Source organism: Manacus vitellinus, unplaced genomic scaffold, assembly GCF_001715985.3.
Source record: "Manacus vitellinus isolate BGI_N305 unplaced genomic scaffold, ASM171598v3 scaffold_5_pilon, whole genome shotgun sequence".
In the NCBI taxonomy this organism is placed as follows: Eukaryota; Metazoa; Chordata; class Aves; order Passeriformes; family Pipridae; genus Manacus; species Manacus vitellinus.
The window spans coordinates 35,918,191-35,939,096 of NW_021940682.1; the positions used below are offsets into that span (position 1 = coordinate 35,918,191).

Genomic DNA, 20,906 nt, shown 5'->3' on the forward strand with positions numbered 1-20,906 from the left:
ATAAGCGCCTGGGCGAAATGGGGCCCGGGAGCGCTGCTCAGTGTCGGAGAGAGCGAGGAAAAAGTTCTGTTGACTTTCTTGGAAAGCGTTCAATAATCATCAGGTTGACACTGATTTGTGTGTCGGGAAAGCTGCTATCGCGTTTCCTCGTGTAGCTCTTCGCCCCTGTAATTTTGGCTCTAGCGATGGTGCGCGCACCGGAGCGCGCCCGCTCGGCCAGCGCCGCGGAGCGACCCAACCCAGGTGACAGCTGCGGAAATCTATTTCCAGTGAAAAACTTTTATGGAAAAAGCATAAATTATGTCAGCTTTCTAAAAGCCCGAAAATAGCTGAGGGACTTGTCACATTTGTTTTTAATCCCTTGTCACTGAATGATCTTCTATATTAGTCGTATTAATTTTCGATTACATTTTCAAAGCAGATTGAGATAAGGGCTTTAAAGTAAACAGGAAGACTTTCAATTAGTTGTGGCTAATTCTGTTCAATTGCCTTGTCTGGAGGTCATGCTGCTTTACTCATGAAATGTGGATGGCTGTATTGACACCATATGGAACTGAACACAGACATGGCTCTGGGAGTTGAATATTTCCAGGACTGGCGTAGGAAAGTGTGAGAGGAAAGAAACTTTTTTTTTGTTGGCTTATGTGATTGAAGCTTATGGATCAAACACTGGATCTGCTTTACATTCAACAACTGGTTTTGCTTCCTGTTATATTTCATCCTCCTGTTCTTTTGAACTATTTCAGGATGCTCACAAGCTTTCTGACAAAACCTAAGGCTTTTTTTGATACTAAGCTAAGCTTCATAGTTTAGTTTCTTAGCTTAGTTTACTTTAGTGCTATTAAGTTAAAATCCACGTGTGGTAAACAAAAAAACAAGGGGAAAAATAACAACACTTTCGTTTTTTAGACTTGCCTTAAAAAACATTTTGCGTTAGCAGTAATTCAAATTTGTCTTTTCCACTTATGTTCCCGAGAGACAATAAAATGCATTGCAGGGCTTTTTTGTTAGCACAAGGGAGATTTTTCTAATTAGAATTCCCCTGGTAGTGTAAATTGTCCTTATGTAAGTTCACATTCCTTTAAAAGTGTGAGAAAATAAGTTCTGCTTGTATAAATAAGCTTTGGCCTGTTGTAAGAAACCCTGCTGTAAGAAACCCTGCTGTGATTACTCAGTGGACAGCTGTGTCACTTGCTTTTAAACTCACAGGAGTACATCTTTTAGGTGTCACCAAACCATGTGGTCTGACCGCTTTTGTGTAAATATTTCTTTTGATTGTGTCAAATGCCTTAGAAGTATCCAGCTTTCTTCCTTCCCCTCTTAATAAGAGAACACGGAAGAGTGTGGCGTTGCCTGTTACCTCCAGCTACCCCAGTACTTCGAGCTGGGATTGTGCAATCTGTAAGGTTAATGCGTTCATCTTTACATATGCAAAAAACGTTTGACTAGTCTAGATTATTGTTGCAACATTACAAATTGTAAAAGACTGTTTATGAATTTTATTGCTATATGTTTACTGTGTTTTCCATGGAAGTCCATAGCGGGTATAGCCAAAGGCTAGTAGTTTAATTGCAGGCTTTCCAATCCTCTTGAGAAAACAACTATTACCCCGTGTTCTCAACATACGCAGGTGAGGTCTCCCAAGCAGCAGAGTGAAAGCTCTTCTGCCTGAGAAGGTCTAGACCTGTGTTATGCTTTACACCTTCCTTTGCCCATCTGTCTTAACCATCTTGCCCAGATGGTTAGCAGGTTTTTGAAACTCTTGTTTCATTATTTCATGCCTTTTGTGTTCAAATCCTCTGTTGAAATAAAATAAAAGTGACCTCTCAGTGTGCAAGGAGGGAAATAAAAAAAATAGACCCTGAGTTCTGTCCTCTTCTTTTTGATCATAAGTATGAGTCTACTGCTTTGTACAGAAGTGGCTTCACAGTGGGGTGTAAACAGGCCAACTTTACTGTGATTTTAACCAAAAATACCATATTCTGTTACCCTGCTTTCGTGGGAGATAACAGTCTGCTGAAAACTCATAAACATTTTTAATGGCTTTGTGTACAAATAGTTTTGAATTTAGATTTACATTTGATTCCAGGATGTGTGTCCCAAGATTGTAAGAATGTGGCTTTGTTAGAGCTGGTGTAGCAGAGCTGGAAGAGGAGGGATGGAGGGGAAGAAGAGTGTTGAGTGTTGGCCAGTGTCTCCCAGGTGTGCAAACTCCTGCTGGCATTGCTGTACCCTTCACCAGGTTCACTGAGGAATGCTGAAACTGTTGGTGGGATAGGAGGGAAAGTCTGAAAGATGGTTTTCACTTGTGTTTATATTACATCTTTAGTATTTATATTTTATAAATCCTCTAGTGGTCTACCAGAACTGCCAGAAAAAAGGCCGTATGGTTTTCACAGCTGTTTTTCAGTATTTTCCAGACTAAAACTTGAACATAGCAGGCTGATTTATGAATCACTTTGGATCAGTGTCTTAAAACAGCTACAGCCTGGCTTTTTGTTTTTCAGCTCTGCTGATTTCTGCTGAATTAGCAGCTCTATAGGCCCCAGTGGGACTGATTAAGGAGCTGTTGCTGGATTTGCATTTTAAAATTTGACTTTGGGCTCAGGTTTCTGAGTTCTCTAAGGAAGATGATAATTGTGACTAAGTGTTTTATATTAAGTTAGAGTCTAAAAGTTATATCTCTAAAATGTGTGAAGAAGCACTTGCTCTCTCTCTCCCTCTTTGCATTAGGCCTTCCTTTCAGTTTTTGATCAAACAAATGTGGTTCAGAGTTACATTTCAGCTAATGCTGAGACTTTTGACTTATGAAAGATGGTCATACAAACATAATGGAACATAGAAAATAGTTTCTTTCATAGGACAGGTTCTTAAAGGGCCTCCAAAACTGTGACGTGCTTTTTCAATTGGGGCAATTCTACTTAAATGTCCAATCACTTTTATTAGAACTCAGAAGTGAAGTACAGGTATATATGCTTATTATTTTTATAAATAATTTCTTAATATAAATCTGGTTTCTAAAGTTTCAGAGTGCATTCTCTATATCTTTAATGACTTCTGAAATTCTAGTAGCAAAAGTAATCAGAGGAAATTTTCTCCCCCCTTGTAATGTGATTTTAACAGACAAGGAAAATTTAGAAATGGAAAAAAGACATAGTAATAGTGTTTTAACATTGTCATTTCCATTTCTATGAAGGAAAAATACTGCTTAATTTTCCAACTTTTTCTTCCTACTTGTTTTAAGATATGTTGAGAAATGCATTGAACTGAAATGTACTTGTAGCTTTGCAACAGAGATGATAGATTTTTATATTTAAAAAATGTCTCCAGTCCAGTGCTTATAAGTTTGAGAAACTTCTGCAGGCTTAAGCTTCACTTAGAACGTTAGTAAAAGGCAAATATTTTAACTCTTGGTTCACTTCCAGCCACTCTGATTTAACTTTAAATGTGACTTGCAAAGCTTTTTTCTTTTCCAGAAGTTTCTCATGCCAGTAGTACTAAAAATAATGTTTAATAAAATGTTGGTAATTCATATTCTATCCAACTATGGGTGGACAAGCATGTATACAGCTTTATGAAACAGGCAGTTCAATATTGTCTGGAAGGCTGGTGTTTTTTTGTTGTTCTTTTGCCTCAGGTTTTTTTTTTTGCAACTCATATTTGACAACCTGCTGTAAGTAAACCAAGCATGAAGAATTTGTATGTATGTATTTTTTTAAAGTAGATGCTACTTGGAAAATGTGAATGTATCTTTAGTGTTAAAAAAACAAACACAAAAAAAGTAGTTTGAAACTTAGTGTAAGTTACACTCCTTGATAGACTCCAGATGGATGTGAGCTTGAGCTATGAGTGAAAGTGTCTGGCTCCAGTGTGGTGATCATGCACAGCAGTGGTTGTAATTGCAGGATTTTTATAGTTTAAGGACTCTGCCAGATTTTTTTTTTTTTTTAACATGTTATAACTCCAGCAGAACAAATCTACTCACGTCTGTTACTGTCTGGTAGGTCCTTTAGGCAAACATGCTTTAAATAAACCTTTTGCAGGGTTTTTAGATGAAATGAAGAAAGCAGGTTTTTAGCACTAATGTTGAAAGGTCTTTGTTGAAATAATTACTGATTCTTAAGTCTTGTCTGAAGCATGAAAAACAGTAACATATTGGGCACTAACAGCCATAACTTAACTGAATTTCATCTGTTTATTCACATAGTTCTTATAATCCCTACAGATTAAAGCCAAATATTGATTTAAGTTTAAGGGTAAAATTTGTCTCTACTCTGCTTTAAGGAACTAAGCTAGATTCCAGTATAGATCTTTGTAACAGCATATTTTTTCAGTATTTACACTTAAAAATGCAGTATGAGAATTTCAAATCTGTGCAGTTAATGCCTTCAGATGTTAAACAAAGGGATTTTTCTCCATTCTGTGGCTAGGAGAATGTTTACACTAGATTGTTAAGCAGTGAAAGATGCAATCCTCTAGTTTAAGTGTGGTTAACCTAATTTACAGGAGAACTCAAAATCATAATGGTGAAGTTAACATTTGTGGGTTTTAGGAAATGTTGACACTGTATTGGTTTTCCATCCTTAAGAGGAAAATCTGAAGGGATTTAGACACCTGGAAGAAGGCACAGATTTTATATTAGGTGCTTGAGTCCAGAGCTGAGTCTTTGAAAACATCCCCTCTGTGGCCACCTGAAGGTGGTTGAGGACGTTCTCTTTCTCTAGGTGGCTCTCCTTCAGCCTTCGGCCTCAATTTTTGGGCAGGAAAATGCTGTTTGCACCTGCGGGTCTGCCCTATGCACACTCCTGTGCAGCCCTGGTTTGGGAAATGCAGCATGTTTTTTGTCTCTGCCCACGGCCCTGAGCCAGGTGCTGGTGCCACAGCTCAGCAGCCCACTAGGCCTGGTGCAGTTGGCTTGCTCAGAGCACACCTCGTAACTGAGTATTGGTGGTACACTCGTAATACCCATACGTGCCTGGGATTATTTTTTATATTTGAGTTTTATTACTACTGGTTTTCTAACCACCAACTGCAGGGGAGGACAAAAGTGACAAATCTATCCTGGCAATGTTGAATAAATCAGCTGGGGGAGACTAAAACACAGTTTTACTATCCATGTGTGCTGTTGAAGAAACGTACGTGCCTGGCTGGGTTGCAGCATTACAGCTGTGTTTCAGGATATGCAATGGTGGGTGCAGAGAAATGAGTTTTCTGGGTCTGCAGTTGTGTAGGACTTAGTCACAGAGCAGAACACCTAGAAGAGACATTGGACTTGGCTTAATTTAAGCTAGTTTTGGTCTGTGTGCATCAAGGATATGCTGTTCATCAGGTTTCTTCACTTCCAGAACTGTAGAGGGATAGTAGACACATCCATGGCAGTCAGGCCTGTGTTTGGCATGCTCAGTATGGATGACTGTACTGAGTCATCTTGCTTGGAAAAAGTAAGGAATCCTGTAGTTTACTCATAGATTCAACTTGAAATACACTTCACGCCTGTGCGGCTTGATGAGAACCCCAGGCATGTTGGATGACTGTTGAGTGCTTAATTAGCACAGAGAAAAGTGTCATGAAATGTGAGAAACTTTTTCAGAAGACTGCTTTTTAAAGCACCTTTTACCCATTCACTGCTGAGGTGTGCTGATTCATTTCTTTATATGCCTGCATTACAACGCTCACTGGAGTTTAAGAATTCCTTAAAAATAATGTAGTTTTTGTTTGCTGGCTTGGATAAATGCAGTGTTTTAACATGCAAGAAATGCTTGCAGAGGGCTGGAGTGATAGAGATGAGGTAGTGACAGTCTGTAGTAGGGGGCAGGGAAGTGCATGTTTTGGGGGATGAGCGGCTGAGAAGGGGGAGGCCTTCAACAGAGCTGGTCTTGGTTAGATCAGTTGTGAGACTGTACTGCTTGTGCAGGTGTTTATAGACGTGCAAGTTTGTTCTGTAGTTGGCTCTGCATTTTACTGTGTGATCCCTCATATTTCTTTGATATTTCCAGTACTTCTGAGTAAAAATTTCTTAAGTCTCTATTGCGTGGTGTCAAATGTTTGAGAGCACATATGGCAAATATGCATGATAATGTAAGGAAAAGCATTTCTTGGCAGTGGTAAACAAAATGTGTTGCATTTTTAGTACCTGGCTTGTTTTGCAGCATACTGCAAAGGTACTAACAGGATTTTTTTATGAATTGCATCAAAAGATATTTGGAATCTTCAATACAAAGTGGCACAAGCTAAGTGCTTGAGCTGCTTCTTCAAGTGTAGTTAAGTGTGGTAATAATATCACTATTATATAGACATCTTAAAACTCAGAACTGGCTCTTCCTATGTCTGTTTTCTTCTGATACTACTGAAGATCTCCATTAAATTTGGTTATGTAGAAATGGTGTCCTGAATTGTGTGAAAGCATGAAAATACAGTTTAGATTTATGGATAGTCCTCATTATGTATTTGTGATCTGTCTGTTGCTGTAAAGAAGGGAGTGAGAAGAGTAAATGGTACAAATGTTATGATTAGCTGAAGGAATAAGGCTGCAATGACTATTGGTTTATGAATTTTCCTTGTTCAAACAACGATGAGGTTGTTTTAGCCAGACCTCTTGTTGTGAAGGGATGCAGGAGGGGGGTTGTCGGTGTATATGACTCAGAATCTTAAGACGTTTTTCATGGGTCTTACATTCCAATGAACATTCTAAATTGTTCAGAGATAGAGAAGTTTCTTTCACACTGCTGGCAAGAAGTTTCTTTCACACTGCTGGCAATGATCAAGGTATTTGCACTTACTTATGCCGTGTATACTCAAACGAGTTTCTATTCTGATTTTACTAATATAAAAATATCTTCTTACATACTTGTAGACAAGTGGTAACATTATTTGGATTGAAATAGTATTGCTTTACCCGATATTGTATGGCAAAACTGACAGGCTGTTTGTTTTTGTAACCTCATAGGGACTTAAGTCACAACAAATTATCTTCAATCAAGACCAGTCTCTTGGATCACCTTCATAGTCTTCAGGAAGTGTAAGTTAATTTGTCTTAATTAAAAACCAAACCAAAACAAAAAACTCCAACCAAAAATACCTAACCTCTGTTTGTGTATGCTAATTGTATAGCTATTTCTCTAGGGATAGTTGGTTAAACAACAAAGATGTTTGCTCTTCTGATATTTTACATTAAGTGAAACTGGAATTATTTTTAATTTTGAGGTGACACAGCTCAGCAATTTAGCAAATTCAGTGTACATACTTTTGATTAACATTAAAGCTAACCCTTTTGTAATATTAATAGGAAGCTGAACTACAATGAACTGGAGATCATTCCAGATCTGGGACCAGTCTCTGCGAATATAACTCTTCTGTCTTTGTAAGTAGATCTTACTCTTGTCCCTGGTTAGTGGAACTAACTCTGCAGAGTTCATAGAAATTCGTGCATTACAGAGATTAAAGTGAAATAATTGGAAATAGAGCAGCTTGTGGTTAGGAAGTTGATTATGTCATATTATTTAGCAGGTTGTTTAAAATGTGTATAATTGAGCTTAATCCTGGTAGTTTTTGTGCTTCTCTCAGATACAAAGACTGCATTAGAATTAATTTATGTTGTGGTAGTGCCCAGAAGCCTCAGTCCTGTTGCACTAGGCACTGTACAAACATCAGTAATCGTTATACAAACTTGTACAATGCAGTCTTTAAAACAAGAGTTATGCTCTATCATTATGCATCTTGGCTGAGATCCTCGTGTGTTAAATCATGGTAGAATTCCATTAATTTCAGTGGGCAACACAGGGAAATCCCCTCGAGACAGCTTCAGGACAAGTATCTAGGTTAGAAGATGTTTTGCCAATGTCTCAAAAATGTCTTTCTGAGCCCATTTTAATGTGTGGCATGTTTTTTTTATGGCTGAAGTTAATACATATAATTGTGGCACACAATTGTGTCCATGTTCATTGTTTATTTGAAAGAAATGAGTAGGTCAGTTGATGTAGTAACAACTGTAATACGAGTATAAAGTTACAAAAGGCGTATAGGGCCTGTAACCAAAAAAGTTGTTTTAAAGGAAATCTTAATCCTGAAGTTTTCACTTGAAATTAGTTGTTTGTTTTTTTTTCTGTGATCTAGTTTCAATGTGAACTTGTAGAAAAATAGTTACTATCATACTGTTAATTAGAAAAAAAAGAAGTGTTTTTCATGTGTGTGATTTGCGTTTTATCAATGAGAATCTAAAGTGTCTAAAGCTGTGAATATGTAGTCCTCTGGCCAAATCCTGTCCTTGAATACAAATTGCAAGTTACCTTGCTTGAAGAAGCCTGAAGGGTTAAAACAATACAGTAAATTTTGGAAGGATGTTCAGTTAATTAAATCGATCACTATTCAATTGCTTACATCTGGTGATTTATAGGGGTTTGTTGTTACTCTAGGCCCAGGTCAGCTAAGTCAGCTGGTGCAGCCGCTGTGTCTGGTCTGCTCTGTTTGAATAAGAACTAAGTGACATTTGATACTGATGTGGTTTCTTACAGATCAAAATCTGAAAAAAATGAAAGAAAAAGCAGATGGTTTCTGACAAATAAGTGTTGCATTTAAGCACATCTTTTATTTTGCAGTACCATTGACATTATTTTTACACTGACATAGCATTCTGTACTTTTAAGCATCTAATTGATCTAAAGAATATATACTTTTTTTACTACCTTGCTAAGGTTCTTTTTACCACAAGGCTAGAAATATTAACATAATAAAGTGGTTTATATCCTCGTATTTTACTTCTGATGAATACAAAGTTGAGAATTTATCTTAACATCTCCTTTAGTTCTTCTCATGGAAACCTAACAAGTTTAGATGAACCTAAAATCATCCTTCTGCCGCTGTGCAAAAATTTTTGTATTCCTTTGAGAGAATTTTCAGGCTCTGCTGAATTGGTTATTTCATATCCTTAGGTCCCTGGCTTGGTTCATTTACTCAGGTGGTCAAACATGGAAAGATCTTCATTAGATCTGCTCTGTACTGTATATGCTGACGCGTAAGAGGGGGAAAAAAGGTATTTCTAGAAGTGTTATCATACTACCAATGTGGTTAAAGTTGGTCTGGTTGGGTGTTAGCTTGTTCTCACTCTAATTCTTTGTGTGGAAAAGGAGATTACTGAATATAACTGTGCTACAGCTGAGATTTAATGACTATTCTATGACTACATCAGAGATTCCTTGAGATTAATGTGGTAGAAATTAAGTATTTAAATATTATATGTTAACTTATGAATGTCGATGTACAATAGTTAATTGTTCTGTATGAAAACAGATGAACATAGAACATAAAGTTAAAGTGGTATTGTTCAGAAATAAAGCATCTTGTTTGTTTTGCGAAAGTTTTCTTTAAAACATGGAATAGAATCACAGAATCTTTTAAGTTGAAAAAGACCTTTAAAATCATCGAGTCCAACTATTAACCCAGCGCTGCCAAGTCCACCACTAAACCATGTCTGTAAATGCCACATCTGCACATCTTTTAAATGCCTCCTGGGATGGTGACTTAACCCCTTTCCTAGGTAGCATGTTACAATGCTTGACAACCCTTACTATGATGATATTTTTCCTAATTTCAATCTAAACCTCCCCTAGCACAACTTGAGGCCATTTCCTCCTGTCCTATCACTTGTTACTTCAGAGACCGACCCCCACCTTGCTACAACCTCCTTTCAGGTAGTTGTAGAGAGTAATAAGATCTCTCTTGAGCCTCCTTTTCTCACTGGTTAGATGTTATATATTAAATCTCATTTTACAGAAAATAATATAAATGAAGAGAAATAAACATACAGCAGTTTTCTAGCATAAAAATACATGTAATATAGTGGTAGCATAGAAGGACAAATATTCAATATAATGATACTTTTTTTTGGTAAAAGTGAAAAAATATGTTCATTTATTTTTTTCTGTCGCGGATGTTATTTGAAGGGGGTTGAATCAAACTAAATTAATATATCTAAGTCATGCAAAGAGAACACATAGGGAACAATTAGAATATAATTTTTAGAACCACTCTTCAAAGAAACATCTAATGACTATCTCCAGGATTTTAAACTTCTATGTGAAAGGAGCTTGTGGAGACTTTCCAGAGCAAACCACTGTTTCCTTGTTGCATCTTTGTTCTGACTTTCAAATAATAGCAAAAAAGAGGGTGCTAGTCTTCTGAAACTTGATTTCATTACATTTCTTATGAGATATGTATATGTTGGTTCATTACTGTCAGTTGAAAAGCCAGTTGTTTTTTATCGAGGAGTCTTCAAGGAATGCTGTGAAAGTGGTGCCCTCTTTTCTTGCCAATATCTTTATTGTAGAAGAAGCTCTCCCACAAGAGTTTTATTTTACTTCTTTATAATTGTCACTCAGCTAGGGAGCCTTAAAATTTTACCTGTTCTGCAAGAATTTTCTTGCCCTGCAGAGAAAATTATGCTGTTGATATGTCTGCATAATAGTATGGGTATCTCCACACAGCTGTGTATATCTAAATTCTCGGAGCAGTATAAACAAGCATAGGTGGATTATCATGTGAGTGTAGTTTCCATTTCTGGAGCTGCCTCATTTCTACCTACCTAATTCATATATACCTAATGGAGATATTTACATATTAATGAATTATTCAAGGTAAACCCAGAGCAGCAGATGTTCCTGGTCTCGTGGTCCCAGTTGTCTGTGACATGAAACAACAATGCCAGTATTTTGTTTTTACAGATGCCAGTTGAGAGTTGACCATCATGGGAGAGAAAAGTATCAGGCAGGCATACATCCCCTCACCACCCTGGGAAGACCTTATATCAGTGTGAGCGAGTATACAAGCATATTCAGGCACACTCTTATTACATGGCTGGAGATGCATCTATGATTTTATTCATGTGATGAATATGTATCTTGTCACATGGAATAGGAGAGCTTGTGAACCTCCTGGGAATCTGGAAACTCCTGTGAGCTATATGGCTGGTACTTTGGGCTAAATCTGGTCAGGAGGCCTTATGTTGTGAAACTGTGTTGGCCTGCCTGACATAAACAGATATAATATGTTTCAGAGAGAGCAAGAGTAGGATTCATATTCCCTAGCCTAATTTCTCAAAAGTTTGACTTTGTAAGTATGAATTACTGTCGATCCTCTTAGAGTAGTGTAGGTGTATTTATCTATCCCTAGAAGAAAATGTTAGATGTTTTCTAATTTGTGTTCCTGAAGTGCGTATAAAACCAGTTAAATAATGTAGAATTACTTTAAATGATTGTAGTAGAAAATTGTTCATTGGTGGGAAAAAACAATTTACTTTTTACCATTTCAAGATAGGTGGATTGCTTTTGTGTCAGGTATTAAAATGGGCACTAATGCCCTCATTGAAGGAGAACAAGCAAAGATTCTGAATTTGTTTTCCATTCTAATGACATTCCTTATCCAAGATATATCAGTCCTCTCCTATTTATCCTGAAAATTGGCCCGAATAGGTGATGTTGATACACGAGAAAAAAAACAGTATTGCATTTTAGGTCTATCACAGTTGTAGTTTTGTGCCTAGGTTGAATCCAGAAATTGAGAGAAACCAAGTAATACATATATAAAATAGCCTTGTATAGAAGTCCTGCTCGGTGTTTAACTAACAACTACCATTTGCATGGGGGTTTTACTTTAAAGTTTTTCTGAAAGTGTTACCTACTTTTAGTGTTATTAGTGCTTTATAAGGAAGAAAGATATTGGTTTGCAATTTATGTGATGCTGTTTAAAGTTTGTTCAAGGATATATGGTTTAAATAAGAAACCCATGCTACTTGCAGAATTTTTAAAAATATGTAATTGTAGGCTCCATCCAACATCATCAATGCACCGTATCCATGAGTAATGTGGAAAATGGAAGGCAAAAGTGACTTTGAAGAGACAGAACAGCTTTGAGTATTAAAATATCCTGACTCTCTAACAGGATTTTATTGTTCTAATAAAAATGCACGTGTAGAACTAATTTTAAAGACACGTTTCTTATTATCCATGTCCAGAATATGTTAATGTAGTAATCGTTTTGCTGTCTGTAGAGACTAGATAAGCTGTACATAGCCAAGTCTATAGTGCACATAGTGAAATTCCAGCATTAGACTAGTTTTCAACAATGGAGTGTTTTAAACTTGTGATTTTAGATTTTGTTGAATAGAAAATATTTAAAGGCACTAGTATATATGGTGCAGGTGATTTAAATGAAAACAGCCTTGTGGCTTATGTTGTAAAGACTGATCATGTTAGTCTAGAACACAAACAAATATTTGGGCTTAGTAAAGCCAGACTAGAAAATGCAAAATTCACAGTGCAGAAGTTAAAGGGAGAATGGATGATTCACAATTGAGGAATGTTTTTCAAGTTTTACATTAATGTGTGGTTTGTATTAGGTTTCTACTTCACTTTTTTTCAGAATGTGAAATCTTGTGTTCATAAGAGAATTAGAGAGTATGCAACATAGTAGAGGTTCTGCTGAGGAAACCCTCTAACCCCATCTGTACAGGAAGCCTTTAAAGCAGTGGCCATTCACTTTTGAGTTTTGATACAGTGAAAAGAGCTGCCAAAATCGAGGCAGATGCTTGAAATGTGTCCACATGTTTGTTAGGTGATGGACTGAATCCATAAGCCCCTTTGCTGAGGGTTTTCTACAACCTTTGGTTTGCAATGTCTTTCTGTCCATATGTGCTGACTTTAAATTCATCATCTGAAGACATGTCTTGTGTTCTGCATGTTTAAAAACGTAAATGAACAAAAAGTATTAACCGAAAAGATAGGAGATAAAAATCAGGAGATAAAAAGATCAGGAGATAAAAATAGGGCAAAAGGACTGTAAAGTAGCCAGTCCTGGGTGACTGCAGGGGTCACAAGTTTTCATAGTAAGCAAAATGGTTTCAACTTTACATGTAGCCTGATCAGCCACTGAGCAGCCACTACAAAATTAGTCTGATTACTTATCTAACTTTATGTAGAAACATAGTTACTGGAGAAAAGTGGCAATTAATCATTGATTCTATTTAGAAGGGATTTTTTTTTTATATTGTATGTTCATTTCTGTTTAAAATGTGGAAAAGTATATTTATGTATGTTATGTTATAATAAACATTGTAAATCAGGCTTCAGATAGTCATTTTGAAAAGTACAATTTGACTAATTGAAGCAAACATGCAAAATCTATTATGCATTTGTCCCAGCTGGCAATTTGGAAAAAAGAGTGATAGTTTGCACTGTGAAGGGCCCTCTGTAAAGACAGAAGTTATTTTCACAGTCCATTTGTGCAAGGTTATTTGGAATAGGGGTAGATATGAGAAGTTTACCTCTTTGTCATCTCACAGTAGTCTGGGCGTGGAAGCTGTGTGCAAAATCCAGGAGAATGCTGTCTCAGTTTGCATTTAGAAAGCTACAGTCACAAGAAAGATGTTTAGATGGAACTCCTGAAAATGAAAGCTTACATTCAGTAGAAGTGGATGCCAGAGAAAGTGGTATTGTGTGTTTATAAAGCTAGCATACTAAACTGAAGTCTGGCTTCCAATATTAAGAAAACTTTGGTCAAATATTTTACATCCTTGTCATCTCTTCAGCTACCACTTTATTATGGGAAATATTAAGATTTGGATGCTGCCTGGAAGAGTTTGTTTTGAAGAAGGATTGAAAGAAAGGATAGAGGAATGCCAGACTGGGCTTCTTGGAAAATGTCCCAAAAATGAGAGTGGTGGTAAACCATGTGTGACTTAGGCTGAAGTTGTGAGCAAAAAGCTAGAGCGAAGAGACTTACTGGAATTAGTTCTTGCGATCTTTTGACATTTGGTGTGGAGACTTAAGAGGAAGTAAAGGAAAGAATTTGAAAAGGAACCTTTCTTAGTCAGACTTACAGACATGGAAAGTCAATTTTTATGGCAGCAATTTAGGCCCTGTGATGGGAAAGGGAAGAAGTGTGTAGAAACCTAGTTTGTTGTAGTAAAAATATAAAGTAGTGAGAGTCTAGATGAATGCTTTTGCAATGAAAATGGAAAAGAATGCAAATTTTATGATGTATTTCCAGTGGAAAAATCTGTCATGATTTTCTGATCACAGTGTTAAAGAAAATGATGAATTAAAAAGAATAATAATGGACCAGAAAAATAGAGAACACTGTTCTGGTGTGACAAAATGGAAGAATGGTATGAATTCTACCAAGAAGGAGGTACAAGTTGTCGGACATACAGTAGGGAAAATACAGGAAGTGAGAATGAAACTAAGAGATCAGGCATAAGTATTTGGATTGCATTTTAGAGGACCGGTATGTGGTGATTGCAGTAGAGCAGTGAAATGACTTGTGCCTTGAGTGAAAGCATAGGAGAATATTCCTTACTTGTAATTGCAGTTGAGCTTGGGGGTAGGTCTAGAAGAGTGTGCAGTCTAAAGTGCCTAGACTTTGGTCTCATCCTCCAAAAGGGAAGTTGGCTCTGTAGCCATAAAGTATAGGTGTTTTTACTTAGTGACTCTATTAGAGTCTATTATAGCGACTCTATTAGATTAGAAAGATGATTTATAATACTGGAGGACACTATGCTGGGTTTAATCTAGGTCATACTTAAAATTATCCAAGACTTTAGCATTAGCTAACAGTCACAGAGTACACCAAATCTGCAGTAGGCTATTATTCCTGTTTCCAGTTCATGCCAGAATAGTTATGCCTGCATTGCTTTTGTTTACAGTTGTTAAAATAAAGGAATGAACTTATACATTCACTTGCCCATCACACACTAAGGTCATCGTGATTATTTTGGAAAAGCCAGAAAACTGAATGGGAAACAGACTTCAGGATGTTAAGAGAGTTTGTAAGGAAAGTTTTATTAGGTTCGTATTGGTATGATGGAGTGAGAAGAGAATTGCTATGGAAGTATCATGTGTTTGAAAGTCTGGGTTTGCCTTTGTCTTATTTTTGATGATGGAAACATCTCCAATCACAGAGTTGTTTCAGTCTGCATCTTTCTCTTTCCCTTTTCCCAGTTTGTTTGATTTGGGAATCAATAAACCTTTGGTTTCAAGTTTTGGACAGGGTATCAGTAACCTACAGAGTTCTGAGTTTTCATTTTCTACTTTATACCTGCATACCAAAAAACTCACAAAATATAAAAGCAGAGACTTGCTGACATCTGCATTGAAAGAACAACTAGAGACAGGGATCATGAAATGAAGGAGACCTTCAAAAGGAAGTACAACCGCTTGCCTCAAGAAGCTTGTGTGTGAAAGATGCATCAGACTTGTAGACCTACCAGTAGAACTGGAAGTGAGCCAGAATTCTGGTTCCATTTCTGACAGGTTTATCTTGGAGAAAAACAGTATCACTTGAAATATTTCTATGTTTAACAGTTGCAAAGATTAAAAAAACCCTAGATTTTCTTAATTCAGTATGGTTAAGTATCTTAATGGTGAGATAAGCATGTAGTCTCATTAGGTATTCAAGATAACCTCAGTTGGTTTAAACTTGGTGCTAATAACACTGAGGTCATTGGTTCAATCCCCTGTATGGGTCATTCACTTAAGACTTGGACTCGATGATCCTTGTGAGTCCCTTCCAACTCAGATTAACCTGTGATATCAGGGGCTTTTTGATAAGAATAGTGTTCAGATTGAAACCATAATTTCAGTATTTAAATGATGTAATTGTTAATTACAGTCGGGCTAATTTTAGTAGTCAAGTGAGTAGAAATTGAAGAAAAAAAGAACCTTTTTGCTCTTTATTCTTGTAGTAGTTACTGAGACTCTTCTGGTACGTACTCCTTAAAATTTTCCAGTCTTAGGCTAAAAGCCACAAAGCATATATATTCCAACACTTTCAATTACAGTCTTGATCTTTCACCTTTAGTACCTTTTCTTTTAATCTTTTTGCTTAAATTTGCTTCTGCTCAGTGTGTTGACGTCATTGTTTCTTACAGGAGTTTGGAGTTTGGGAGGGCAGGAGTGGGAGTGCAGGAAATAATAGATGATATGCCAGGAGGCATATGATGTCAGTGAGTGAGTGGAGGGAAGAATAGATGAAACAACCACAAAAATTTAAAGGGAGGCTGTGAGCTGTAGTGGCACGTAATGGAGACCACTGGGAACATTCTTGGATGTGGACAGTCAGGTCTGCTTTGCTTGTGCTCTGATAAGGCTGCCTCCAAAGTAGCTCTATTCTGGAAGTCATGCAAACGCAAAATGGTCAAACTAAACATCTGTGAACCCCAGTGTCTTGGATTCAGCACTGCTCAGAAAGATACATCTAACCCTAGCAGAGTGCTTTTTTTCTCTTTACCTAGCCTCTTAGTCTCCAGCAAGAGACTCTACTGTGATTTTGTTTGTTTGAGATTCAGATTCAGTATATCTTGCCTCTCAAAGCTTATTTGAGGGACAGGAGGTACTGTATTAGTCCAGAATCACATAGATGTTAAAACACTTGTTTTACATCTTACAGTTTTGAAGAACAGTCTGCATAAACACAGTTCTCCAAAATTGTCTTTCTAGACAACTTGTTTATTCCAGATTGCTCCACCTCGATGCTTCTACACATTTTCCCTGTCAGGATGATACTACTAAGGTTTTCAAAGCACAGCAGATTAGGATCTATCTGGAAGAAAGAGTTATGCTGAGGTGGAAGTGCAAGAGTGTTATTTTTATTCTGAGATTTCGAATAGAAACAAAAGATAGGACGTGAGGTCCTAATCTGTTCATGAGTTCCGTTTTCCATGTTACAGGATCAGAGTTATAAAGCTTACACAGTATTTCTCTGAGGTAGAAAACATTACATACTGGCAGCCTTTATCAAGAGATAGTCATACTATCTCAGATCTTAAAAAAACCTGTTTTTTTTTTTTCAGCACTTAAGAACTTTTATGTCTAAAAGGTACTAACTAGATCCTCAACAAAATGGTTACAGAAGTTTATGTTCTGCTTTGTATTTCCCCAGAGGCAAGGAAAGTACAGTCAATATGTCAGATATGTTGTAGCTGTTGTTTATATAGAGTGAATCTTGAGATCGTGATCGATAGGGCTCTTTTATATGTTTTGGCCTAGTGGTGTGGTAAAGTTATGAATACTGAGAGGCAAAGCTAAGGTTTTTCATACCCGTAATGAAAAACTGATATTCTTTCTGAGGCTGGTATTCGCACAGGCTTAGGTAAAAGTAATTAAATCAGGCTGTATGCACTCACGGGTCATTGGCTTGTGGGGTTTTTTTGCTCCAAGTCAGGGTATAGGCACTCAAATAGCAAAAGGCATGTTCAAATTCATGCAGATATTTTTGGTGGGTTTATCTGCATTGCTTGATGCTCCTGCTGCTTTAGCTGTAACAGGAGAAGTTGAAAGGAAGCTGCAGCATGTTGCTGTTCCTTGCACATGAAGAAATAGTTATCAAATTGCTACAGGTCTGCTTCTGGGGGAATTTGATGTACTGCTTCTCTTGTTGCAGAGGATCTCTGTTTCTCTAATTTCCCTTTAATGTCTGTGAAATGAAACCAATGGGCTGTGTGCAGCTCCTTTTGTCTGAGCACAGCAATAACAGCATTTCTCTGGAAAGGTTTTGTTTTGGGGTTTCTTCCCCCCAGCCTCCTCTCAGTGAACAAACTGTTCTGTCATTGTGCTGACATACTATTTCTTTCTATCTTGACAATTAGATAGGCTTGTGTTTTCAAACATCTCCTTGACTAACTGTAATGGTGATTTGGCAGTTATGAGGAAGATGATATGTCGTTTTTATTTGATTTGCTTAAGTGATGATTATAAAGAAAAATTAAGTTAGAGTTGAAGTTTTCCATTTTAACTAAAGTTGGGCCTTAAAGTAGAACTACTTGGATGTCTTCAGTGCTGAATAACCTCCTTCCATGTGTGAATGATCACACTTAAATATTTTTGAAGAGAAGCTGGAGCAATAGGGAGTGAACCATTGAGCTACTTTGGAATTGAGTAACTTCTACAAATATGAGTAAGCAGGAAGGTGCAGTGAGGGCTGGTTTGTTTTTGTTTTAAGATGGACTAGGACTTTGATGTGTAGTGCAGTTTCAGTGAACAAAAGAAGTTGCTTTTCTTTCCACAGTATGGCCTTACCATCTCCGATAAAGAAAAATGTTCCCTGAAACAAAGGGTTGTTTTTTTGTGTAACCTGGTCTGTGTCAGGTAATTTGCCAGTTAGTGTAAGTGCTAATCTGAAGGTTGTGTATGAGTTTTATTCGGTTCCATTAGGTCCAACTAAACTTTGTAATACAGGAGCTATTATCCTGCCAGTTGTGAGGAATTTCTGTTTTATGGAGCAGTGCTGACACAAAGACAGCACTGTGCAAGCCGTCTTATAACTGAACACTTTCACACTGCAATTTAGGAGGCGTGCAGTTCAGGAAATTGCTGGCTTCTGCTGGAGCACACTTTTACTGCAAGGAAAATTTTATTCGTCACTCAAGTAATTGGCAGTTTTAATACCTTGATAGTAATTACCTTATAAACAAACTAATGCATAAAGGCAAGGCTCTGTGACCTGTTATCTAACTCACAGTCTTATTTAGCCAGTGGAACTGACACATGGTGGTGGTGTTTGTTGTTTTTTATTAAAGTAATTTGTTTCCATTTGTTATAAATACTTTCAGCTAAGAGTTAAAAAAATGCAGTGTACCTCTGCAGACAGCCTGAGGAATGAAACATGATACAAGCTCAGCATTGGAGGGGCTGCAAGATCACTTACCCATTCCCACATGTGGTCAGAGGGCCCATTAATCTAACTTCTGGTTCAGTTTCTGAGTTAAGAATTTTTTGTCTTGAGCAGTAGTCCCCCCACACCCTTTGAATACGTGAGGGTTGTCCATGCTATCCTAATGCATGGCTTACTATTTGATCCAGAGCAAGTATTTCCAACAAAGGCAAACATCTCCCAGAATCAACGTTCTTGTTGATAGTTTTACTGAAAGTGCTTTTGCATACAATCTCTAGGAGCTGGGGAAGCTCCGAAATTTTGATAGTTCATCATACAAGGTACAGGATATACCACAGCTAAACTGACTTCCCAGTGTAACAAGGGTCATTTCAGGTAACGTTTGTTTAATTGGTCATGGTCTGCCTTCACCTATGTACTGTTAGCTCCCCCAAAATAACCCTGTTAACGTTGCTGATATGCGTGTATGATTCTGTACATGCAGCTGAGATGGAAAAACTGGTCGATTGCTGGGTATGAACCAGAAGTGTGATCGCTGGGAAAAGTACATGCCAGTGGAAGTGAAAGAAGGGGTGTTCCTTATAGCAGACTAGGATATCCATGTCTTTAAACAGTTGCAGCCTTCTTGTTGTTGAATTGGATGTGATGCTTAGCGGAAGTTTGACCAGACATGAAGTCCGTAACCCCTGTAATGAGCTCTAATAAGTAGAAATCTTGTTCTTTCCCCATTTGCTAGAAAAATCTATAGGATGAAATACTAGGTCTAATTACACAATTATAGAATGTTTTTCAGAAGGGGTGCACTGTCATCCATCTTTTCTGTTCTAGCTCTGCTTTTTTTCTGAAAATTCAGCCTTGACTTTCATGCCAAGGGAGTTTTCAAGAAACCCGAAGCACTATGTCTAGCTCCTATGATATTAATTTGCTTAAAATAGAAAACAACTCTAATTTCATTTCATTACAGTACTGTGACGTACTGTTCCATGCAAATACCAGGTATTTCTGCTGTTCAGAAACAGATGATTATAGGGTTTTGCATCTTGTTTTAAAAGCAATGAATTGTAGTCATTGGATTATATTGCATTTTTTTTGTTTACTGGGATTATATTTTAAGAAATATGAATGAACACTTAGAGTATTCCAATTTGTGATTTTAGATGGCTAAAAATTAGTGTTATGTATAGAGAACATAGTTTATTAGTTTTATATAATGAGAAATTATTTTCAAGTTGGGGAATTAAGAACTAACTCTTGTCAGGGTTGTGTAGTTAACATGTGTTTACTCTGGAAATGACAGTCTTTTGCGTACTGCCCTTAAATTTCAGGACCAGTAACAAGATTGCCAGTGTTTTGTCTGAACATCTGAAGCCATTTCAGAGTCTAGAAACTTTGGACTTGAGCAACAACAACATATCAGAACTAAAAATGTCATCATTTCCATCATTACAGCTCAAGTATCTGTAAGTGAAACTTAGTATTATTTCATTTTTCTTTCAGGTTACTTTCAAAAAACTTGTTTGAAAACTTAGATTAGCAGCTGTTTGTTAAGGTACTCAAATCTTTTAATTAGACAGACATTAAATATTGCTATTTTCACCTGTTCAGCTTAATATCAGCTGCTATCTTGAATATGTGAGTTGTTACAGTAAGATGTTTTTGTTCATAAAAAAAGCAAAGGCCATTATCCTGAGATGAAACAAATAGATGTATCTTGAGAGAAATATAGTTATGTAACAAAATGAATTTAAGTTCCCCATGGCTAGGCTAGTTTGAAGTTACATGAAGTTTGATAGACTCTGTGAATCTTTCTTAGGAATAATGCAATTCCGGACCTATACTGAATGAGAATAAAGTAATGGTATTACAGCATATTATCTTCCTCTGTTATCACACTCCTGCAGACTAGAGCAGGCATGGTGGTGAAATAGTATTTGACTATAGAATAAGCTGTCGAGCTCTAATTAATATGATAAACAAAATTCCATTTATAAATGAGTAAGTACTGCAAGAGCTTTGTGTCTCACTACTTGGTATTAAGAATTTAATAAATAACTGTAATAATTAAATAACTTCTAGGCATTATTTCAACAGATATCTTAACAATAATCGAATAACCTCCATGGAGCCTGGTACCTTTGATAACTTGTCTACCACACTTCAAGTATTGAAACTGAACAGGAACAAAATTTCAGCAATCCCTCAGAAGATGTTTAAACTCTCCCATCTGCAGCACCTGTAAGTGCAAACTA

General features: G+C 37.0%; 1 protein-coding gene across 1 annotated transcript in view; it reads left to right on the plus strand.

The window, feature by feature from the left end:
* Nucleotides 1-17: 17 nt before the first annotated feature.
* Nucleotides 18-20,906, plus strand: part of LRIG3 (leucine rich repeats and immunoglobulin like domains 3) — a 38,021-nt gene continuing 17,132 nt past the window's right edge. The window contains exons 1-5 of the mRNA XM_018080167.2: nt 18-103; nt 6,947-7,018; nt 7,286-7,360; nt 19,983-20,117; nt 20,734-20,892. Coding sequence (XP_017935656.1) covers nt 18-103; nt 6,947-7,018; nt 7,286-7,360; nt 19,983-20,117; nt 20,734-20,892 — 527 coding nt within the window. The remainder of the gene's footprint in view (nt 104-6,946; nt 7,019-7,285; nt 7,361-19,982; nt 20,118-20,733; nt 20,893-20,906) is intronic.